This window comes from Myotis daubentonii, chromosome 1 (genome assembly GCF_963259705.1).
Source record: "Myotis daubentonii chromosome 1, mMyoDau2.1, whole genome shotgun sequence".
Classification (NCBI taxonomy): domain Eukaryota; kingdom Metazoa; phylum Chordata; class Mammalia; order Chiroptera; family Vespertilionidae; genus Myotis; species Myotis daubentonii.
Window position 1 is genome coordinate 39,128,440 of NC_081840.1, and position 25,795 is coordinate 39,154,234.

The 25,795-nt window shown below is 41.5% G+C and overlaps 1 protein-coding gene across 4 annotated transcripts in view; it reads left to right on the forward strand.

The window, feature by feature from the left end:
• Positions 1-25,795, forward strand: part of FERMT2 (FERM domain containing kindlin 2) — a 70,988-nt gene that overhangs the window by 15,204 nt on the left and 29,989 nt on the right. For all 4 annotated transcript variants that reach the window (XM_059695727.1, XM_059695716.1, XM_059695736.1 and 1 more), the window contains exon 3: positions 15,644-15,877. In XM_059695727.1, the coding sequence (XP_059551710.1) occupies positions 15,644-15,877 (234 nt within the window). The remainder of the gene's footprint in view (positions 1-15,643; positions 15,878-25,795) is intronic.

Consider the following 25,795-nt stretch of genomic DNA (forward strand, 5'->3'; position numbering starts at 1 on the left):
GTGTGTGACGGGGTAGAGCCATAACCTCCCCATCGGCCCTGCCCTGAGTGTGAGAGTGGCAGCGCCCCAACCCCCTGATCGGCCCTGCTCTGTGGGTGATAGAGGGCGGCACCCCAATCCCTTGATCCACCCTGCTCTGTGCGTGACAGGGTGGAGCTCCCCAACCCCCTGATGGGCCCTGCTTTGTGCGTGACAGGGGGTGGTGCCGCAACCTCCCCATCTACCCTGCCTTGAGTGTGACAGGGGCGGTGCCCCAACCCCCGAATCGGCCCTACCCTGAGCGTGACTGAGGGTGGCATCGCAAACTCCTGATGGGCCCTGCTCTGTGCATGACAGGGGGCGGCGCCCCAACTCCCCAATCGGCCCTGCTCTGAGCCCGACCAGGGGCTGCACCTAGGGATTGGGCCTGCCCTCTGCCACCCGGGAGCGGCCCTAAGCCAGCAGGTTGTTATCTCCCGAGGGGTCCCAGACTGCAAGAGGGCACAGGCCAGGCTGAGGGACCCCCCCCCCAGTGCACAAATTTTTGTGCACCGGGCCTCTAGTTATATATAAAGCCCTAATATGCAAATAGACTGAACGGCGGAGCCCTGACCATCAGGGGGCACGAGCAGAACACGGTTGGCAGCAGGTGGCAGAGCACAGAACATGGTGGGCATCGGTCACAGCGGGATGGTGGAGCAGGTGAGCGGGGTGCCAGGTCAAGGTGGGGCGGCAGTCGCTGTCATCGAGGCAAGCCTCTGGTGGTTACTGAAAATTCTTTGCTGCCACAGGCCACGGTCCTGCCCGGTGCTCACACCTGCTGCCGGCGCCGGCCCTACTTGTACCCGCTGCTGGTGCCGGAGCCGCCACTTGCACACGCTGCCAGTGCCCCGCGTCATTCCCAATCACTTGGCGCTTTCAGTGGGTGCGAGCAGCTGCCTGCCCTGATCATCCCTGAGGGCTTCTCCACCTTCTGCTGCTCCTGAGGGGCAATCGGGGACAGCAGCCGCCGCTTGCACCTGCTGCCGGCGACGGCCCCACTTGCACCTACTGCCAGTGCTGGAGCCGCCGCTCACACCCACTGCCGGCACTGACTCCACTTGTACCTGCTGCTGGCTTCAGCCCCAATTGATCCGTGCCATCAGCGAGTGTGAGCAGGGCCCAAGTGTGAGCAGGCTCGGCACCATCAGTGCATGGGAGTGGCAGCGCGGGGCTGCTAGCAGACAGGGTACTGGGGCCTCAGTGGGAAGAGCTGGGCAGGGGTGCAGTGGATGGGCTGAGACCTGCCCCTGTGCCCACTGCAGCCTTGCGGCCCACAGTTCCTTTCAAAGTGCATGAATTCGTGCACTGGGCCCCTAGTAAGTCAATAACAGAAGATATAAACCTCTTGGATTCCAAGAAATGTTTTTTCCAGCAGTCTACACTCCAGCCCTGTATTAGGATTTGTTAGTACTTTCTGAGATAAATTTAAATTATCAAAAGCAATAAAATATTCAAAGTGATAATCTTTTTTAAACTATTGAATAGCTTGTGCCTTTGATCACCTATAAAAGACAAATCCTATTAGCACTTCTGAGTCAAATATTAGCTGATGAATTCAGCCCCGATGTTCCTCTCAGAATTTAGATGTTGACATTGTATGGACTCTGAGTCCAGTCTTCTAGGAACTAAGCCAAGTTGAGCCAAATGAGTAGTAAGCCTTCAGGATTGGATGGGAAGTTACCCACCCTCTGGAAATGAATAATCAGCAGACTTCCTATTTGTGTGCATTCTATAATTGTGTGCATGGTTTATGTGATCTGATAACACTTCTCAGCTACTTTGAGTTAGTATATTCTGTATCAGATATTAAGTTGAAATTGGTAGACATTATTTGGGATTTGTAAGTAACTTGAAAAGATGATTTTGTTTTGAGGAGTGAATTCCTTGATTTTCACTGTTAGCTATGTCACAGGAATATCCATTTGCCAACTTTTTATCAGAAGTTTTGTTTCTTTTTACAAAATATATTTTTATTGATTTCAGAGAGGAAGAGGGAAAGAGAGATAGAAACATTAATGATGAGAAAGAATCATTGATCAGCTGCCTCCTGCATGCCCCCCACACTGGGGATGGAGCCCGCAACTCCAGGCAGGCATGTGATCTCCTGGTTCATGGGTCAGTGCTCAACCATTGGGCCAAATTCAGAAGTTTATTTTCTAAATGTTTTGCCTACTTGGTCAATCCATCTGCTCTAGTTAGTCATTGAAGCCTTAAAAGTTTGCTGAAACTCTCCCCAGAATTTTATTCTGCTGTAGACCTTTGCCTTCAAGATTGCTTGAAATCTACCTCACAGTAGTCCTCTTACTAGTGCAGGTCACTTATCTCTGAGGTGGGAAAGATACTGAGGGAAGGCAGTAAATGCAGTCCCCATGTGACACCTCATTTCTCATTGCTCATCGCTTCCCGATGAGACCTGGTATTTCCACTTTAATAATCTCTTTACCGCCCTAACCGGTTTGGCTCCGTGGATAGAGCATCAGCCTGCGTGCAGACTGAAGGGTCCCAGGTTCGATTCCGGTCAAGGGCGGCATGTACCTTGGTTGCGGGCACATCCCTAGTAGGGGGTGTGCAGGAGGCAGCTGATCGATGTTTCTTTCTCATCGATGTTTCTAACTATCCCTCTCCCTTCCTCTCTGTAAAAAAAAATCAATAAAATATGTTTAAAAAATAATCATCTCTTTACCTCCCTGTAGATGTACGGTCTGTCTTCTTTCTCTCCCCTAAATATCTATTTTTGTGAGAACGTGTTAAGTGCTGCTGGTATATATGAAATCGTTAATAAATGTGTTAGTGCTGTTACTCAAGCCCTAGGAATTTTCTAGCTTTCCTTTTCACTTTCCAGCTGTCCTCTCTCATCTCTAATGGTCATCATTACAACCTGTGGTTCTCTCCTAGCCTGGGCTCTCGTGTTTGGCTTCTCTTCAGGTTGTGCCTTAGGTCAGGTCCAGCTTGCAGAATATTGCAGTGCTGGTCTTGCTGCCAGGCCCTTGCTGCTTCTGATGCATTGTCCACAGTCCCATCATGAACCCCTCCGACAGCACTCTCACTGAGAGCCTGCATTTTCTATAGGACAGTTACTCTTAGCACATGTTGGAACTCCCCTCTCTCTCTCAAGACCCAGGTGAAACGTCACCTCTTCTTCAGAGCCTAAATCTTTCACATTTAAAGTTGGTGGCCTCTGTGGCATTTATCTGCTTAGCTCATTTGACTAATTGTGTCCCTCACTTGGACTATAAGCACCTCTAGGGTGGGAATTTTGTTTACTAGCTTTATATTCCCAGGGCTAGCTTTATGCCTGGCGTACGGTAAGTACTTGGACAATGTTTATTCATTCACTTACTGATTGTGTACCTGAAGGGCAAAAAAGTTCATTCACTCTAATAAAGAAGGAACAAGAAGGCATGTTCTAAAAGCAAGGGCGGGGGTCCTCAGCTTTCTCAAAGCGGAAATTAAAAGGCATTTGGGGGGAGAGAGACCAAAAGGCTGGAGGATAAGTTTTTTAAGAAAAAAGATTGTGATTCTATGGTGGAATTATTATTTAAAGTCCTCTGTATTTCAGGAAATATGAGGGATACCATTATAGAGTTAATTTTTAAAACATGTAAGCATTCATTTTACTTGTTACACGTTATTGCCAATAATATCTCATTAGAAACATGAGAAGATTTGTTTCAGGAATCGAAGAGGGAAACAGAAACTGAACCTTTGCTGTTGTCAGGAGCTCAGTAAAGGAAAGAAACCTTGGCCTGAGACGACAGCGTGCCCCTGGGAAAGGAAGGCGGCCGGTTAATTCTTGGAGTTTGTGGAAGGAGGACGGGGAGTAGCCGGTTGCCTTACGATAGCAGAAGTCCTTGTCTCTCTCTCAGTTTTCCAGCAGCATCTGCTCTCTTCCCCTCCAGTCCACACGCTGCCGGTGCCACTGCTAGTAGTTCTCACCAGGCACCAACTGCAGACGCCTGGATCAGTGGAGTGGAATACTGCTGGTGGTACTCTGGGTGATTTTAGATTGGGTAACAGTGCGATTTGGAACCTACTGTTTATAATGTTTCTCTGTGGTGAATCAGAATTCTAAGACTAACAAAGGAATGTTTGGAACATAATCATTTTGCACAATAGGAATCCATCCTTTTTAGAAAGGAGAAAGCAGAGGCAGTCAGTTCAGTTTGATTCCCCATGTCTAGGGGAATCTCTGCCACATGTCTAGTTACATGGAAGCTGCCGGGAGCCGGTCCATCCTTGCTGTTTCAAGGGACCTGGCATATATGGCATACTGTTCTTAATATGTTTGCTCACCTTCTTGGCGCTGTGTTTTAACCAAGGTCACCTCTCCGAGAAAGGTTGAATCCCCAGGTAGGGATTTTCCCCTGAAGTTAGGGAGGGAATAAAACCCCTCAACTAAGTGCCAGGCGGGTAATTAATCCCTTTAACTACGAACAATCATGCTTAAACTACATAATCTTTTCTCCCTGGAATGGAGATAAGAAACGCCCTAACCTTTGTAATAGAGATTGATAGGATTGAATCAACTGGTATAAATACAGTTGTAACAAGACAGAAACTCTCAGAACTCAGAACACAGAACTAAGGACACAGGGCTTGGAAGACAGGACCAAGAGAGACAGAGCCTAGGCACAGAACCTACACAGAACGTTCTCTAGAGACAGAAGAACTTCGCTGGCGAGAGCATGCCGGAGGATCCTGGAGAGGGACTGGCCTCGGAGCCTAGAGACAGAGCCTAGGGGGAGAACATGGCAAGGGATCCTGGACTGAACCTGACTACAGAGATTGGCAGGAGAACCTGACTGGAACCTGGACACTGAACCTGACTGGAGAGCCTGGACAGAACCTGGCTGGAGAACCTAGCGAGGGAACGTGGCTACAGAACCTCGCTGGAGATCCGAAGCAGAACCTCTCTGGAGATCCGGGCTAGAGATCCTGGCTAGGTTGCTGATCACCTGAACGCTGTCTCCATGTCATTCCTTCTTCACCGACTCCGTCCACACCTTTGGGGACCCCTGGACCCGCTGGGGTTGGACCCCGGCAGGAAGCGTGTTTTAATTCTGAAGTTGAAGATAAAATGGATTTTTAAACATACAATTAAATTAAATCATATATATATATATATATTTCTTGATGGTTTAAGAATAATTTCCTTGTTGGGATTAATGTTTTCTTAGAGTAATGGAACACTTTTAACATTTGCAGTATGAGGATTCATTCATTTATCAGCTGTTGTGTGCCAGGCACTGGGCTAGCTAGGTGCTAGAATTATAGGGTGGGGCAAAACACAGAGTTTATTCTTGTACTATTTATCAATTGTTATATTTTCCATACATACAACTGTAAACCTAGGTTTGCCCCGTCCTGTATAAGGGTGATAGAAATAGACATTGTCCTTATCTCCTCAGAATTTATAATCTAGTACAGAAGACACCTCCCCCTCCTATGAACTAACAAACTGAATACAAATTTTAGTAAGTGATATCACAGTGTACTGAAATAGAGAATAATGAGGGACATATGAAGGCTCATTGCTAGGGTGTTTAAGAGGAAGGCTTCTCTGAGAACATGGAATTTAAACTGAAATTTGAGAGTTGAGAGGGAATTAGACATTCAGAAGTGGAATAGCATGTTCAAAGCCATGGAGGCAGGAAAGAGCTTGCTTCTTAGTTCTTGGAATATGAAGGGGGCAAGTGTGGCTGAAGCAGAGAAGGAGTAGCACAGGGTAAATTTGGAGGAGTAGACGGGCTGTATTGTCTGAGGCTTTGTAGACGATGATAGGCATTTGGATTTTATTCTATGTCCTGCTGGAAGCTGTGGAAGGACTTTCAGCCGGGGAATGACAAGCAAGTGTTGAATAGATCTTGGCTATTGTGTGGAAAGGACTGGGTGGAATCAAGGAGCCCTGTTAGGAGGCCGCTGCTGTGGTCATTGGAAGAGATGATGGCTTGAAATAGGGTGGTGCAGTGGAGATTATTGGAAGTGGAACTGAAGGGCTTGCTGATAAATAGAATCCATTACTTCTAGATGTCTCACTGGAGCAAATGGGTTGTTGAGTGCTATTTTGTAACCGTAGGGATAGGAGAAAATTGGGTTAAGTTTGGAGATACTAAGTTTGAGAGGCCTGTGAGACATTCAGAGGGAGATGTGGGATAGACAGGAGGTTGTATAAGCTGGCGCTCTAAGCAGAAGGTTGGGCTGGAGAAAACATGATGAGGGCAACATGCCATTTAAAGCCATGGGAATGGTTGAGGCATCTAGGGAGCCAGTGTAAGGAGAGAAGTGCATGGTTCCTAGAAGGCGGGAAGGCAGCAGAGCAGGTGGCAGGAAGACTTCAGATAAGTAGGAAGAGAGAGGCTTCCTTCATCATAACACGAAGGCAGGTGACCTGCAGGTACCGGTGGAAGGAGGTTTGTAGATTTGGTTGGCATGTAGGTGAAATAGTTCCAGTCTGATGGCGCCTGTATCCTCTGAGGTAGAACCCATGGTTGTCTACTGAGAAGGAGGAGCCTCCAGAGTTAGAGGAGGGTTGAGAAGTTTCACGTCCAGTGGTGGACAGAGGGACGGAGTGGGGCTGCCCATGATGTCTTGGACCCTGTTGACTATAAATTTATAGTAATTGTTTCAATCTGCCTGGTTGTGAAACGAAGGAGGAAAAATCTCCTAAGTTTGGTAGGTGAGTGACTAGGTGGTAGAGTAAATGGTGTGTGTGGGGCGTGCGGTGGCGTTTGAAAGTCTTATTTTGGGCGGTTAGGAGGACACTGGCCCATGATGCCTGGTCTGGTCAGCTTGCATGACTCAGTTGGCAGTCGTCTCAGACCAGCTGCTTAGTTTTGTTACTCGTGCTCCAGGATTGGCGTGTTCTTTACCATCAGTAAAGACGGGCAAAGGACTCTTGAATATGGTAATAGTTATATTACCTAATTTGTGGTTCAAGAAGATTGTAAACAAAGGAAACAGCAGGAAGTGTCAACAATGTTAGCAAAATTAAAAAGTGTCTGTTGACCAAAAATAAGACTTGTGCCCAGAAAGCTTTTTTCCATACTTAAGATTTAAAGTGAAATGTTTGCTTACCAAAGATTATCTAACATAATATAAGCGTTGCTTCTGGTCTGTAGACGTTTAGAGAATACAAAACAAATTTTACATTTCCTTCCTGGTTAAAATTCTTTCTTAAATATGCCACTAGAACTAGCAGCCACTAAAATTAATATCTTGTCTTCTCTTCATTCCAAACTGTTACTAATGAGTTACTTACTTACATTTAAAATGTGGGTATTGCCCTAACCGGCTTGGCTCAGTGGATAGAGCATCGGCCTGTGGACTGAAGGGTCCCAGGTTCAATTCTGGTCAAGGGCACCAAAAAAAAAAAAAAAAAAAATGTGGGTACTTAAGAAAAACATGTTATTTGGTTAATTTTCTATTTACCAGTTTCTTGACTTTTTAAACAAAAGTTTTTGTTTAAATGAGAGCAAAACGTTGCATTTTAGAAGGCTATATCAAGTAGTAATTGCTGTAGCTCTAGTAGGAAAAGGTTAAATATGGTGTTATCAGTAGTGTATCTCAGCCCAGCTGGTGTAGCTCAGTGGTTGAACGTTGACCTATGAAGCAGGAGGTCATGGTTTGATTCCCAGTCAGGGCACATGCCCGGGTTGAGGGCCCGATCACTGGGGGCGTGGAGGAGGCAGCCGATTAATGATTCTCATTAATGTTTCTATCTCTCTCTCCCTCTCCCTTTCTCTCTGAAATCAATACAAATATATTTTTTAAAAAATTGTGTATCTCAGTGATTGTCAACCTTTTCATCTCATGGCACATATAGACTAATTACTAAAATTCTGCAGCACACCAAAAAAATATATATATATTTTTTGCTGATCTGACCAAAAATTCCCAGCGTATACTTTTGATTCATTCACACCGATGGCTCAATTGTTGTGTGCCTGTTGTCATTTTTATTTGACAATCTAAGGGAAAAGAGGTTAGTGCCCCTGACTAAACAGTCAGGTATTGCATGTTTTAAAAATTCTTGCAGCACACCAGTGTGCTGCTGCACACCGGCTGAAAATTGCTGTTGTATCTCCTTTTGTCCTGCTCCTGTTTTCTGTAGTGCAAGCTAGCTGCCATGTATAAAGAGGGGCATATAATATTTTCTCTATAGCAGGAAAAATTTTGAAATAGTTGTTTTCTATTGTGACTCGTGGAGCAGATGAACACTTTGACACCAAAAGCTATTTGGTAGTAATCAGTATACAACCAATATTTGTGTGCTCAGCCCCCGATGATGAATCCTACGCCTTCTGTTCCTTAAAACACAAACAATGTCTTTGTGGAATAAATATACAACCAACCACTGCTTGAATTTGAGGAGCATTTTATCACAGTTGAGGGAGGAGATTTTTATTAATTCAGTTAATGTTTAGCCATTTGCAATTTTAATTATATGAATTTGAGTGCCTGTCAGATACTATTTTATGTGCAAGAGAGCACAGCATGATTGGCCCTATTAAGTAGGGGAGGACCACAGGAATAATTCTTTCCAGAATCCTGGCAAAATGTTTTGAAAAATTAGCATGTTTTACCAAAAGTTATTATAGAGGACATTTGTCTTCTCTGTTACACCATAATCTAAGTAATTCTTGACTTCTGAAATTACTAACCAGGCTGAATTTATAAATAATGAAATCCCTTTTTCCCCTCCCCTCACAAAGGACAATAAACAAGAACTTCCTAACAGTACAACATTTTTCCCTTCAGTTTTTCTTTCTGAAAATGTTTGTAGTTATGGTAGGTTGCTTCTGAAAAATCTAGAAACAATAATTTAAAATCACAATATGCCAAATAAAAGAAAGTTACATGGTACCTGGAGCATAACTGAAAATCATAATATTGGAAAAATTGACTATTAGAATATGTTGCTGAGCATGATCTACCCTTGAATGCTTTCATAATGCTGATGGAAACAAGCCTACCTTGGTGATGTTTGCTAACTCCTACCATGGCCAGTGTCTGGCTGATGTTTTGCGTGTGTGTGTGTGTGTGTGTGTGTGTGTATGTGTGTGTCTCCCATTCAGTTGTTTAATGTTATGTTTGAAACCAAGGCTGCCATTCCAAAAACGCAGAAATGTTTGTTTATTTTGAATATGGTTCGGGGCCCACATTGTGATGGGGAGGGGAGTTTTAACCAGTTAACTGCCACGATATTTTGAATTTAATTAAAAAAGGTCCACTGCTTGTGTCTATAGACGCTTATGGTGTACAAATGGTTAACATGTATTGCCGGGAGCCAGTCCAAGAACAGTATGCCATATATGCCAGGTCCCTTGAAACAGCAAGGATGGACTGGCTCCCGGCAATGTATGAAAAGTAATTTCAACGTTTTAGAGTATGCAAATGCAGGGATGTCAATAATTATTCCTTTATAAATCCCAATACCACACAAGAAAAATCAACTATTGTTTAACTCATTAGTAGCATTTTCTTTCGCTTGCCATTATTTGTTCATAATTATTTGAGATGTCAATGTTCCTTTTAGAGTCAGCATGTTTTTATGCTTGTGGTTAGTCTGTAACTAGAGAAATAAGTAAATGTGTGTGTTGATATCTGAAACCTATTGTGTACACAGTGTTTACACAGGTTACAGTTGCATAGTGTGTTATGGTTTAACTTGCCACTGTAGTGACAAGTAGTGCTGTAACATGCTAGATAACCTAAGTACTTTCAACGGCTATTGCACTGACATATATTGCTTTACACACACACAATTTGTGCAGTTAAGTATTTTTGTTGTGCACTTAGGTGAATGGTTCTCAGTTGGTATAATATCATTTTTCTCAGGATTTTGGTTAGTTTAAACTTTGTTTTTGCTACCTCTGAGTAGAAAAGATAAATTCTTGTGATATCCTGAGTGGAGCCATTTGTAGGACTTGATGTGGAGATACTGTTAGCTTCAAAATAAGATATATAGTATAATACAAAGCTAGCACCAAAGAAAGAACTTTCTAGAAGGTGTGAAAACATTGTCTTGCATATTTAAGAGAGCCCAGTCAAGTCTCTAAAAAGTTTTGAGGTGACATTGTGACACACTGACCCTCAGCTAAGGGTTAGTCAAATTAAAGAATAATAATAATTGTAAATATGTTTAAGCTTAACAGGATCATCCCAGTCTGTTTAAGTAATCTAGCTTTCCCTTCTTAAAAAGAAAATTAAAAATACTGCTTGGTCTTGCCACCCCCTGCCTGCCCCTCCACCATCATTATTCTCCCCACTGTAACAAAATGCTCAGGAAAAGCTGTCTCTTCCTAGTTCTATTTCCTTACTGCTCAAGCATGGTAATTCAAACTTTCCTCATTTCCACTCCCACCTTAACTTTTCACCTGGTCTCATTTCCACTCATGCACACCCCTGCCCCGGCAGTTCTTCAAAATTATCAGTGATGATGAAACGTCAATCATTCCCTTCCTTAAAACCAAAGTAGTTGGGCTGGGTCCAGGCATTCATATATTTGAAAAGTTGCTCAGATAGTGCTTATGCAAAATAGGCTGAAAACCACTGCTCTGGTGGCCCCTCTTGCCCTCGTAATAAAATCTAAACGACTCCGACCTGCTCTGACGCCATCTCCTCTGTTCTTTCCCTCCTCTACCCTAGCCCCCGGCTTTCCTCAGAGATGATGGCGCTTGTTCTCATCACTCCCTGGCACTAGGGCACAGTACCTGTTCAGTAGATAGCTGTTGAATTAATGAGTGTTTTACAGACACTGTTGTTATTCTGTAGTGGTGATCGCCCTATAATAAATGCTGTGTAGGTTGCTGGCATTTTGAATCTTCAAAGAATGCTACTGAAAATTCTACTATTGGAACATCTGTCACAGTCTAACTATTCCATCTTCCAGGACTGTAAATGCCTGATTTTCCCCGTTTCTGTCTCTTGGCATGTACACCATTGACACGTCCCATCTTTTCTGGTGTCCTGTTTCTGCTTTTGTTTTGAGTGATTTTTCTCTCCTTTATTGTTATTTATCCAGTACTTTCTATGGTAAAAAAAGACTGATCCTGCCAGTGCTGCCAGTCAGGGGGAGACTCTCTTTCCCTCCGTGGGTACGCTACTCATAGGGCATCTGGTACATCTTTGGATCGTATGCCCGCTCTTGTCTCATTATTCTTGCTGTATGCAGCTACTAGCTGCTCCTTTGGTGTGAAAACACCAGCATGGTTGGACTTTAAAGGGAAGATGGCATCGGGGGAAGTATCTGTTTCTCAGGTCAGAGTTTGAAGCTTAATTGATGGAAAGTCGAGATTTTATTACATCAGGGGCCCCACAGAGTTTTTCTGTAAAACTCCTGAAAGTGACTATTTTGGGCTTTGTGGGTACTAAGGTCTCTGTCACAATTACTCTGACCTGCTGCTGTAGTGCGGAGCAGTTGTAGATGCTGTGAAACACATGAGTGTGCCCGTGTCCCATAAAACTGTGAACATGGACATTTGAATTTTATATAAAAACTAGGGGCCCGGTGCACGAAATTGTGCACTGGGTGTGTGTGGGGAGGGGAGTGTCCCTCAGCCCAGCCTGCCCCCTCTCACATACTGGGAGCCCTCAGGCGTTGACCCCCATAACCCTCCAATCACCTGATCGGCCCCTTGCCCAGGCCTGACGCCTCCGCCAGAGGTGTCAGGCTTGGACAGGGGACCCCCACCTCCCCCTGATCACTGGCTCTGGCCCCCGCCCAGGCCTGAGGCCTCTGGCCCAGGAATCATGCCTGGGCAGGGGACCCCCACCTCCCTCTGATCGCTTGCTCCACCCCCTGCCCAAGCCTGATGCCTCTGACCCAGGCTTCAGGCCTGGGCAAGGGGACCATCATATCCCCCCAATCCCCAACTCCGCCCCCCGCCCAGGCCTGATGCCTCGGCCAGAGGAGTTGACCCTCATCACCCTCCGATCACCAATCACCGGATCGGCCCCTTGACCAGGCCTGAGGCCTCCGGCAGAGGTGTCAGGCCTGGGCGGGGGACCCCCAGCTCCCCGCGGTTGCAGGCTCCGCCCCTGCCCAGGCCTAACGCCTCTGGCCTAGGCGTCCGGCCCGGGCAGCGGGGACCCGCAGCTGCAGCGGCCCCGCGATTGTGGGCTCCGCTTTAGGTCCAGGCAAGGGACTCCTAGCTCCCGGGACTGCCAGCTTCGACCGTGCCCAGCTCCCATCACTGGCTCCACCCCTACTTCCTGCTATCACTGGCCAGGGCAGCAAAGGCGCCTAATTCTCTGATCACGCCTTTGCCCTGCCCCCCAGCTCTTAGCTCCCCCCTGGGTTTCCCATCACTGTCAGTGGCAGGGGGCTTCTTCCTGCTTTCCCTTTGGCCTCCCTGCATTGTGCCTACGTATGCAAATTAACTGCCATCTTGTTGGCAGTTAACTGCCAATCATAGTTGGCAGTTAATTTGCATATAGCCCTGATTAGCCAATGAAAAGGGTATCGTCGTACGCCAATTACCATTTTTCTCTTTTATTAGATAGGATTATATGAACAATGTTATCTTTTTACCCCCTGCGACATTGTGATGCATAAGAAATATATATTTCATCATTTAGATGGCCAAAATATATTTCTCATATCCATTTGGTCTTCCATAATTGCTGGCTCTCAGCTCCTGGGACTCTTGGAATTTCCCAAGTGTTGGGAGGTGTCTTTTGTTTTGTTAATAAATTGACTTTTGGAAAGCACCTAAGGATGGGGACTGGTTGCCAGGAGACCCAACCATATAATCAGAGGATTGGAATTTTTTTTCTTTCTTTTTCCCAATTATAGTTGACATACAATATTATATTAGTTTCAGGTATACAGCATAATGATTAGATATTTATATAATTATAGAACTTAGGAAATGAAGGGTTGAAACTTTCATATATATTCATATATATATACACATTTATGTGTGTGTGTGTGTGTGTGTGTGTATATATATATATATATATATATATATATATATATATATATATATATAATTGGTTTCAGTGAGGAAGGGAGAGAGCTAGAAACATCCATGGTCAGAGAGAATCATTGATCAGCTGCTTCCTGCACGCCCCCCACTGGGTTTCGAGCCTGCATCGCTGGCACGTGCCCGACCAGGAATCAAACCGTAACCTTTTGGTTCATAGGTTGATGCTCAACCATTGAGCCACGCTGGCCAGGAGATCAGTTTGATTCCTGGAGGTTAGAGGGACTGGAGGTTGAATCAGGCGCCAGTGGGCAATAATTTTAATCGTGACTATATAATGAAGCCTCCATAAAAATCCACAAGCATGGGGTTGGGAAAGCTTCTGGTTTGGTGAACACGTGGAGCTGCAGGGAGAGTGGCAGCCTGGCGATGTTATGGGAGCTCTGCACCCCTTCCCACATTCCTTGCCCTATGCGTCTTTCCATCTAGCTATTCCTCAGTTACACAGTGAGCCAGTGATCTAGTAAGTAATGTGTTTTCACTGACTACTGTAAGCCATTCTAAGAAATTAATCAAACCCAAGGGACGAGGTCATGGGAACTTCTGGTTTATAGTCAGTCGTTCAGAAGAACAGGTGGCAACCTGGGCTTGCAATTAGCATTTTGAGTTGGAGGAGGTTGCTGGTACATCTCCTCTGCAGCCACTCAGTCAGAAGTACACAATCCGGGCTTGCATCCAGCGCCTGAAGTATGTGTGGTGGGGCAAGTCTGGTAGGATTGAACTCTTAACCTGTGGAACCTGATGCTGGCTCCTGGTGGATAGCCTCAGAATTGAGTCGAATTCTTGAAAACCCTTCTGGTGTCTGTGAATCGTTTGCTAGTGTAGGAATACCTCTCTCCCCCTCGGGGAATTGGATCTGGGAACCCAAGTCATCCGCAAATCATATCAGAGTCTAAAAAAAATGTTCTTAGCTGGTGGGCCATCCAAAACCCATCCCTACAGAGTTGTGACTTGAAAAGTCCAATTCTTGACCTACTGTTAAAATTCCTTTTAACACTCCACAATTGTTGATGCTGTCTTTAAATTTTAAACTTTTGGTGTTGGTGGCAAATGGCCTCTTTCTGAAATTTATTTGTAACTTGTTCCAAAGAGCTACTCAGCTCCTTATCATGCCGTGTCCTTGTTTCTGTGTTTCAGCACCATACTGCTGGGCCACATTTGAGACTGCAGTTTAGAATGTCTTTACAGAATTGCCTTCTGTCCCGATACCATTGTAAAACAGCACATTTTTGTCTGTTTGAATAAGCATTTCTTTCAAGCTTGTACAAATGCTGTTGAGGCTCCTCCCCCGCCACAGTTCACTGACTGCTGTGGGGGACAGGTCCTGAGGTCTCTGAGTTGGCTCTGCCTGAGTGTGGGTGGTCAGCCCCTTGCATGGCAGGCAGGAAGTACTGGGAATTTAATGGTCCTGAGAGCAACCCTCAACCCAGGAAGTGTAGGTTTTCATTTTTTATAAGCAAGTATGTTATTTTCCAGGGTTGTTTTTTTTTCCTTCCCCTGGAAGGCTTTGTTTGACTGTTGTTGTGTTGTTGTTGTTTTTTAAGTATCATTTTCCCTGTTTTTGGTTCATAGTTTAACATGTCCAAAAGTTTTCACTTTTATTGCTCCTTTAAAAACTAGCTGGCCCTGGCCACGTGTGGCTCAGTTGATTTGGGCATCAGCCGGTGCACCGCAAGGCCATAAGTTTCATTCCTGTTTGGTTCATGTGCAGGACACAGCCAATCCGTGTTTTGCTCTCATCCATCTTTCTCTCCCCCCCGACCCCCTTCCCTTCTCTCTAAAAATCAGTTAAGAAAGAAAAAAAAACTAGTTGGAGTTACATTTAGATTTTATGTGTATTTTGCTGGTTTACTGTTAACAGCTGCCTTATTTGGGGTAGCCAAATCTTACGTAAATTATATTCTTTATTTGGTTTTATTTAATTGCATAGGGCTGTTAAATAGTTTAACAAATATTAACATTTTCTGTTACACTTGTACCAAAATACATTGGGGGAAAAGTTAGCATGACTTTATAAATTACTTTTCTTGGAATATATTTGGGACATCATGTAGGTTTTTGTTTGTTTTTTCTCTTGCTCTTCGGTTGTCCTGTTACTTGTGGGTGGTTTTTCCCCATGCTCTTCTTCCCCTAGGCTGTTGGTGTTGGCTCACTCTGGTCCGCTATCTCACTTTTCACCGCTCCTTACCCACCTCGACACACTGCTGCAGCTTCACTACTTCAGCCTTCTCACCCACTTCATCATCAGAATATTGTCCATTCCTGAGGCTGGGCTCAGAACCCACCAACTCCACTTGATTATTTATTCCTTAGATTCCTGCCCCAGGGCTCTCTCTGTTCCCTGAATGACGAGGGAGTATTGACTCTGTCACCCAGGAGTCCCCTGTTGTACCTCACGTAGGCATTATTAGTGGCCCAGGGCCTTCTGCCTCGGCTACCTGTATACTGGCTTTCCTGGGCAGAGCTTGTGTTTTTCAGCAGGTAGTATTTCTTTTGTACCTATCCCATAATAGGAACTTAGTATTTAATTGTTTGTATTAAATACCCAATTATTTAGTTTTCTGCTTTTAAATTTCTCTCAAGGTAATCTTGGTGATTTTTTAAAGTATTTTGTTTGTACTTTTTTTTTTTAATAGATGTAAAAAAAGATTGGTCTGACCATGCTCTCTGGTGGGAAAAGAAGAGAACTTGGCTTCTTAAAACACATTGGACCTTGGATAAGTATGGCATTCAGGCAGATGCTAAGCTCCAGTTCACTCCCCAGCACAAACTGCTCCGACTGCAACTTCCCAACATGAAGTATGTGAAAGTGAAAGTGAATTTTTCTGATAGAGTCTTCAAAGCTGTTTCTGACATCTGTAAGACTTTCAGTAAGTATTCGATACCTTCTTCCATGAAAGTGTGAGTTGTGTGATGCATGTATGATATGACTGATGACTGACACTTAGCTTATCTCAAGGAGCAGGGTTGCGGTGAGCTCTCTATGTATGTATATTTATGAAAGTTTTACTTTATTCTTTAAAGTTTTTATATTTAAGATAAAGAAATGTTGTGTAGATTCTTTCCTTTCTAGAAGTATATCAGGTATTTATTATGTAATACATTCTGATGACGTATTTTTATGGGAAAGAGAAGAGGACAGGGAAGGAAACCGGTATTATTTTCAGAGGGATGTAGCTTTCGCAGTGTTTCCTTCACGTAAGTCACTATTTGATTTTAGCGATTCAGGCAGATTATGTCACTTCCCGCATTAAGGACCTGACAAAGCTCCGAAGGAAATGGCTATGAGTGTTGTCTTCCTTGACCAGCCTACAATTTGAATACGCTTGTAGTAATTCTATTTATGCTTTCTGACATGAGATGTGGATTAATTTTGGCTGACCCAGTTATGTCATGTGACTAAAAGAATCCAGCCCTCAGTGAAAATGTGAACTGTCATCTTTATCACTAGTTTATAACTATTGTGCTATAGATTAAAGTAGCAATTTTCAAACAGTGGGCCACAAGAATTTTTAAAACGTACAATACCTAACTGTTTAGTCAGGGGCACTGACTTCTTTTCCCTTAGATTGTCAAATAAAAAAATGACAGCAGCAGAAACAACCATAGCTGTCTGGTGTAAATTAATCAAAATTATACCTATATTTTCTTGGTGTGCTGCAAAGTTTTAGTAATTAGTTTATGGGTGCTGTGAGATGAAAAAGGTTGAAAATCGCTGGCTTAGGGGAAGATACAGGTAGGTTGACATTACTATTTTGATCTAATGACTCTGAAATTATAATGGTTTTTATGTTAATGAAATTTTTAAGAAAAATTAAAATAACAGAAAAGTACAGGTTATTGTGTAACACTTACCTACTTCTAGAATTACTTATCTAGAATTAATAGTTTATATCATTTTGCCAAACTTATATATATATATATATATATATATATATATATATATATATATATATATATATATATTTTTTTTTTTAAATTGATTTCAGAGAGGAAGGGAGAGGGAGAGAGAGATAGAAACATCAATGATGAGAGGGAACCATTGATCAGCTGCCTCCTACACGCCCTGAACTGGGGACCAAGCCCACAACCCGGCCATGTGCCCGTGACCAGAATCCAGCCTGGGACCTTTCAGTCTGCAGGCCAACACTCTATCCACTGAGCCAAACCAGCTAGGGCCATTTTGCCAAACTCTTAAGTCAAAATAATATAGGTAAAGTTTTGAGTTACATTCTCTTAATTTCCCTTCAAAAGCAACTACTATCATAAATGTAATGTGTATCCTCTCAGCACTTTTAAAACTACATAAACACACACACACACACACACACACACACACACACGCATGTATTTACATCTATGTGTAAATATATACCCCAAAATAATATATGTTAGTTACTTCCATTGCTGTGTGGGTATTTTCTTACACTGTTTTGAACATGTGTGCAGGAATTTCTCTTGCGTGTTCAAGTAAAAAGTAGAATTCTTGTAAGTGTACACATAATTCATTTCAGAAGATTGTCAAATTGCTCTCCCAAGAGGTTCTGTTTCCATTCCAACCCACAATGTATGAAAACCCCTCGTTCCAAATCATCACTAACATTTGAATGTTGTCAGTTTTTAGTATTTGCTTCTCTGAGTGAAAAAAATACACAACTTCATTTTAGTTTATAAAGTTAGTATGTTTTTGTATCTTTATTGGCCATCTAATCTAAGTTTCTTCTATTTTAAATTACCTGTTTATTAATTTTTTAAAAATAGACAAATGATATAAACTTGATTTTTAGAGTAGCTTTAGGTTCACAGCAAAATTGAGGAGAAAGTACAGAGTTTCCATTTACCCCCTATTCCCCTGTCAACATTCTCCACCAGAGTGGTACATTTGTTGCAACAGAGAAGCCTACATTAACACATCATTATTGTCCAGAATCAGTGGCTTACATTAGATTTCCTTGGTGTTGTACAGTCTGTGGGTTTGGACAAATGTATAATGACATGTATCCATCATTACTGTATCATACAGAGTAGTTGCACTGCCCTCAAAATCTTATATTCTATTCTTCCCTTCCTTCCTCAGCCCTTGACAACCACTAATTTCTTCACTTCTCCATAGTTTCGCCTTTTCCAAAATGTCTTAAAGTTGGAATCATAGAGTATGTAACTTTTTCAAATTGGTTTCTTTCACTTAGTAATATGCATTTAAGTTTTATTCATGTCTTTTCATGGCTTGATATCTCATTTCTTTTTAGCACTAAAAAATATTCCAGCCCTGACCAGTGTGGCTTAGTTGGTTGAGCAACGTCCTCTGTATCAAGAGTTTTGATACCTGGTCAGGGCACATGCCTGGATTTTGGGCTCTCTCCCAGGGGGAGATATCCGATGTTTCTCTCTCCCCTTCTCCCTTCCTCTCTCTCTCTAAAAATATAAATATAAATGTATATATATATATATATATATATATATATATATATACACACACACACACACACATATATAAAGAAATGACTAACTTTAAAATATATATATTCTATTGTCTGGATGTACCAAAGTTTATACATTCTCCTATAGAAGGACATCTCGGTTGTTTAAAAGTTATACAATTGTAAATACAGCTGCTATAAACTTTCCATGTGTAGGATTTTGTGTGGATATAATATTTTCAACTCCTTTGGGTCAATACTAAGGAATGTGATTGTTGGATCAGGTGGTAAGAATGTGTTTTGCCAAACTGTCTTCCAGAGTAGCTGTACCCTTTTGCATTTACACCAGCAATGAATGCGCGTTTCTGTTGCTCTAGATGTCACCAGCTTTTGGTGTTGTCAGTGGCCTGATTTGTGGCCATTCTAATAGATGTGGGATGGTCTCTCATTGTTGTTTTAATTTGCATTTTCCTGATGACATGATGTGGAGCATCTTTTAATGGGCTCCTTTGCCATCTACATCTTCTTTGCTGAGGTGTCTGTTAAGGACTTTGGCCTATTTTTTAATTGGGTTGTTTATTGTCTAATTGTTGCATTTTAAGAGTTCTTTATATATTTTGAATAATAGTCCTTTATCAGATAAGTCTTATGCAAATATCTTCTCCCAGTCTGTGGCTTGTCTTTCCATAACCTTTGACAGTTTCTTTCAGAGAGCAGAAATTAATTTTAATGAACTCCAGCTTATCAGTTACTCTTTTTTTAAATTATGCTTTTGTTGTATCTAAAAAGTCACCACCAACCCCAAGGTCATCTAGATCAGCGGTCGCCAGCCTTTTGGACCTCATGGACCACCAGTGGTCCATGGACCACCGATCGGCGACCGCTGATCTAGATTTTTTCTCAGGTTATCTTCCAGGAGTATTATAGTTTGCATTTTACATTTAGGCCTGTGATACATTTTGAGTCAATTTTTGTGAAGATGAAAGGTCTGAATCTAGGTTCATTTTTCTGCACGTGGATATCCGCTTGTTCTAGAACCGTTTTTTGAAAAATTATGTGATAGTTGGCAGTTTCTTACAAAGCTAAACGTAGTCTTACCATATGATTTAGCAGTTGTGTTCTTAAGTATTTACTCACTTGATTCTAAATTTTTGAACACATAAAAACCTACCTGTGTAAACTCACAGATACAACAGAATGGTGGTTACTAGAGGCGAAGGGGGTCGGGGAGGATAAAGAGGGTAAAGGTGGTCAAATATATGGTGACTAGACTTTGGGCGGTGAATACACAATGGAGTATACAGATATTATATAAAGTTGTGCATCTGAAACTTACATCTTTGATATTTTTCTAGCCATAAACCTTTTTTCTAATATATATAAAATATGTTTTTGATTGTAGAGAGAGAGAGAGGGAGAAAGAAACATTGATTGGCTGCCTCCTGCATGTCCCCTACTGGGGTCAAGCCTGCAATCCAGCATGTGCCCTGACTGGGAATTGAACTGGTGGCCTCTTGGTGCATGGGTTAAAGTTCAACCATTGAGCCACACTGGGTTCTAGCCATATACCTTTTTGAAAGCCATCATTTGCTCAGTGAAGCATTATTTATAATAACAAAACCATTTCTTTTACAGAAATTTCAAATTGAACATGTTCAAAACCGAGCTCCAAATACTTTTCCTATCTTATGCCGTTTTTGTTTATCATTTGCTTAGTTGTCAACCAGTATCGAGTTGATTCTTCACACTCCACGTTCTCTAGAATTTTCATGATCAAATACATTATCTGATAATAAACCCCCACCCCGCCTTTTTCCCTAGAGTTATTCTGAAGCCCTCTGTCATTCTGCTCCAGTAAGCTTGGGTGGGTGTTCTCTAGGCTAAGGTGCACAGTCATAGCCCCAGGACTTCCCCTCACCTTTGTCCAAGGAAAATGTCTTATCTTGGTTTCTTTGTGGTGGACTATATCCTCCATCAGCGCACTAAGGAAGAGGTGAATTTTTGAGATGATATACTTGAAAATGTCTTTATTTTGCTCTTGGGTAGAATTGTTGGGTTGAAAATTATTTTTCCTCAGATTTGGGAAGTCATTTTCAGTTGCATTTTAGCATCCGGTGTTGCTATTGATAGTCCTGGTAGAGTTCTTAAATTTTATTTTTATCCTTTCTTTGTAGGCTGCTTTTTCTCTTTGGAAACTTACAGGATCTTTTCTTTTTCCTGCAATTTTGAAATTTCATAGTAATGTCCCCTAATTCCTCCTTTGTTTCCTCTGTTCTTTCTGTTACTAGTACTTAGACTTGGTTCTTAGATTGATCCTCTTACATGACTTTATATCTCTTATTTTTGATTTTTTTATAGTGAATATCAGATTTTAATTTTCAGTGGTATATATTTTTATCTAGATGTTTGTTACCAGGTACCCATGAATACATTTCAGATTTGTTGACTTTATATAAATTAAGCTTCAACAAAATAGTAAATAAATAAATAAAACAGGAAAGAACCCTCCCTCCCCTTGTTAATATCCAAGGTCTCGTTTTAAAGCTCCAGCTGTTCTTTACAACATCCTATATGTCTCTCATAGATGTCATTGTCTTGTCTTTCTGAGAATTGTAATTAAGCGTTTTTTGTTTTATTCTTTTGCTCAAGTTGTTTTTCTTTTCATTTGGTATCTTTTATGTTAGAATCTCTGTGATTTTCCATAAACTTAGCAGCCTAAAAACACAAATGTATTATCTCACCGTTTCTGTAGGTTAAAAGTTCTGGCACAGCAAGACTGAGCCGAATCCTACACTTAGAGTTTTATAAGATGTCAGTGGGACTATGTTCGTTTCTGAAGGTTCTAAGAAAGAATTCTATATGGAAGAATTTGGTTCCATGTGGTTGTAGGACTGAAGTTCCTCCTGGTTTGTCTGCCAGAGGTCATTCTTGCTCCTAGAGGCCTCCTGAATTCGTGGGCTTGTGGCCCCCTTCGTCCATCTTCAAAGCCAGCAACAGCAAGTCCAGTTCTTATGCGTGGAATCTGACCTTTCCTTCTGTCTTGTCTCTCCTCTGCTTCTCTCTGCTTCCTTTTCTGTTTGGAAGGCCTCGTGTGATTTCATTAGACCTACCTAGACAAGCTAGGATACTCTCCCTGAAATCAGTTGATTAATAACTTTAATTTCATTTGCAACATCTCTTCCCAGCAGTTCCTCAATCCGTGTATAATTGGATACCCAGGGACTGGAATTTTAAGGGCTTATCTCTAGAATTCTTGCCACAGAGGCCTTTCTCAAATGTCTGTCAGTCATTGACAGTTCATTCATACATCTTCATGAGGGGGCACTACAACTTGATTAGGAGTGGGGTTTAGTTTGTCACCCCTCTGCAGGGGATTCTCCCAAGATGGGCAGTGGTGGCATTTAAAACTGTGGGTACACTGAGAATTATTTAGTGTGGGCACACTGGAGTGCAACTCATAAACCATTAGGTCTCTTAAAATGTTAAATCTTGTTTCTTTTTTTTAAATATATTTTATTGATTTTTTACAGAGAGAAGGGAGAGAGATAGTTAGAAACATCGATGAGAGCGAAACATCGATCAGCTGCCTCCTGCACATCCCCCACTGAGGAAGTGCCCGCAACCCAAGTACATGCCCTTGACCGGAATCGAACCTGGGACCCTTAAGTCCGCAGGCCGACGCTCTAGCCACTGAGCCAAACCGGTTTCAGCGAGAATGTTAAATCTTGTTTCTTTTTTAAGTAGTCCAGGAAATGATGATTTGATTTTACTAATTAGAAAATATGGCTTAAAAGGTATACCTGAAATATTTTATGAGTTTCTGAATCTACATAATCATAACTATTAGTGCTAATGCATCAAACCCCCAAAATTACATTTCTTTATACTTTGAATATATAAGATTTAAGAAAATCCTTGATTTTTTTATTGTGTAATGTTAGATAAAGAAATGCTGCCCTATTTTTAAACTTAAAAAAAAAAATACACCTAGAAGCTTTTGAGAAAGTGGTAGAATTTAAGGAACATTTATTTTTAACATGATTTCTGCTGTTTAATACTTAGGATGTACTTACCCAAATTTATTAATAATTAAAAAGCAGTTAGCCCAGTTTGGCTCAGTGGGGAGAGCATCGGCCTGCGGACTGAAGGGTTCCAAGGTTCAATTCCAGTCAAGGGCACATGCCCGGATTGCGGGCTTGATCCCCAGTAGGGGGCGTGCAGGAGGCAGCCAATCAATGATTCACTCTCATCATTGATGTTTCTATCTCTCTTCCTCTCCCTTCCTCTCTGAAATCAATAAAAAAATATATTTTTTTTAAAAAGCAATTATGTTCACCTACTGTCTGGGTAACCTCTCTGTTTAGGATGGTTTTTCTGGTAATTTTATTCTGATGTTTCAGAAAAAAATTCCCCAGAAAAATACCCTGTAACATACAGAACAGAACAGAACAAAAACCTAATGTGTATTAGAGTTTTCCTAATGGTAGAATTCAGACAACCAACAGAGAAACAAAAAACCTACATAGTTAATATATTTATTTGGACTTCTTTTTTAAACTTGGGATAAGGTGGATATATATTTTTTAAAAGTCCAAAGTTGTGTTTGCCCATATGTTAATTTTTACAGCAAGTTAACTTTGATTTATAAAAATCTAGTAGAAAATTGAGCAAAGGGAGGAAATGGCTAAAAACCCTTTAGGAAATGTGTAACATCATTACTAATTAAAGAAATGTAAATTAAAACAAGGAGATAAACTTAGTTTTTCAAATAAGCAAGCTTTTAAAAATAACACATGCCCATCTTTTGCACACTTTTGCCTTAAAATTATTATAACTTTTGATCCAGTAATTCTACTTCAATGAATTCCTAAAGGAAGAAAATGTGGGAAAATATGTACATAGACAGATGTTTATATAACCATTATTTATAATGGACTGAGTATTAGAAGAATGGTTAAATTATGATCTACACAGAATTTTTTACATCTATTAAAATGATCACTAATGTACATAGTCATGTTCCATTTTTCAAGAACATGTTTTAAAGGACTTGATTATTTATACCTTTTGTAATTTCTAAATGATTGTATAATTTTTAAAGTTAGAGAAAAGCATTAACACCTAAAACTTACAAAATACTTGTTATATGCCTGCCCTGTTCAAGGACTGTTACCCGAATGATTCGTTTAATTTTCACAGCAACTGCCTGAGGGGTGCGATTATTCTCATTTTACAGATGAGGAAACTGAGACACTGACAGGTTGAGTAGCTTGCCAAAGTCACGCAGCTGACAAATAGTGGAGCTGAGATCTGAATCCAAGTAGTTTGGTTTGGTGCTTCTAACTCAAATTGTGCCTCATCAGCCCTGCAGCAGTATGTCCATCTAAGTTTCAGGTTCCCTACAAACAAAAAGCTTCCTGAATTTATAATACTGGGTTGAATCTGGTGGATATTGCAGGCCTCCGAAGGTACAAACTGCCACATGTAAAACTTGGATCTAGTAACCTAGCCACCTGTAGCATCACAGCCTGTAGTGATTTGTATTGGTTTCTACTCTATTCGTACCCTGACACCTAATGTAGTGCTGTCAAACATTATACTCTATAGACCCAGTGCTTCTCCCTTCTGCTATTTTTTTTCTTAGCTCTCCCTATCTTTACATTCTTTATTTTTATAATTAACTTTATTCTGGTATAAAATCAGTTGAACCTATTTAAAGTGTACAGTTTGATGAGTGTTGACATATCTGAGAAACTACCATAATCAGGACACAGCCCTCAAACTTTAGCCAGACAACCACTGATGTGCTCTGTCACTATAGATTTGTTGTCATGTTTTTGGGGTTTTATGAATGGGATCATACAGCATATACCCTTTTCTACTTGGCTTCCAGCAGTTAGTGTGATGGTTGGGCAATACATTCGTATTATTGTATGTGTCAGTAGTTTGTCTCTTTTTCTTGATGAGTTTTGTTCCGTTGTATGAGTATTCCACTGACATGAAAGAAAACATTTTGTTTATCCACTTAGGTTAATCCAGTTTGGGCTTTTATGAATAAAGTGATTACAAATGTGCTGTTCATTTTCTTGAGATAAGAACTAGTAGTGAATGTTTGAGTTGTATGTGTTTAACTTTATAAGAAATTGCCAGACTGTTAAAAAAAAAATTCTCATTTCACATTCCCACCAGCTGGGTATGAGAGTTCCTCCTCCACATCCTCACCCACACAGGGTATTATCAGTCTTAGAATAATAATGTTTGCTACTCTGATGGGTGTATAATGCTATCTCATGGTTTTAATTTGTATTTTCCTGACCAATAATGTTGGGCATCTCTGCATGTGTTGCTTAGCCATTCTTGTGTATTCTTTGGCAAAGTGCTTGTCCAAATCTTTACCCCATTGGTCTGAGTTGTATGGGTTGTTTTTATATTTTAGATACAAGTCCTTTGTCAGGTATACACATATGTTTTGTGAATATTTTGTCCCAGTATACAGCTTGCCTTTTTGTTTCCTCAATATCTTTCAAAGAGCAGGTTTTTGTTTTTGACTTCTTAAAAATTTTTTATTTAATGTTTTTTTAAGAGAGAGAGAAACATGAATTGCCTCTTCACTCATTTGTACATTCATTGGTTGATTCTTGTATATGCCCTGACCGGGGATTGAACTCACAAACTTGGGCATATTGGGATGATGCTCTAACAAACTGAGCTACCTGGTTGTTTTTGTTTGTTTAAAAAAAAGGGGGGGGGGGGACCCTAGCTTGTTTGGCTCAGTGGATAGAACGTCAGCCTATGGACTGAAGGGTCCCAGGTTTGATTCCGGCCAAGGGCACGTGACTTGGGGTTGCAGGCTCAGTCCTCAGTTGGGGGCATGCAGGAGGCAGCAAATAAATGATTCTCTCTTATCATTGATGTCTCTCTCTCTCTCTCTCTCTCTCTCTCTCTCTCTCTCTCTCTCTCTCCCCCTCCCCCCCTCTCCCCCCCCTTCCTCTTTGAAATCAATAAAAATAGATTTTTTTTTTAAGACAGTTTTTTTGTGTGGTGTGTGTGTGTCTGTCCTATCTAAGAAATCTTTGTCTACTTACATATTTTTTTAGATCTATGATCCACTTAGAATTAATTTTTGTATATTGTGTTAGGTAAGGACTAATTAAAAAAAAAATACATGACTCCTGTTCAGCACTGTTTGTTGAAAAGATTGTCCTTTCTCCTTGAATCGCTATGGCACCTTTGTTCAAAATAACTGACCACCTTATGGGTCAGTTTCTGGGCCCTGTCTTCTGTTCATCTGTATGTCCTATCACTTAGCCAATAATTGCACAGTCTTGATTGCTGTATCTTTAGGATGTCCTGAAATCAGGTAGTCTA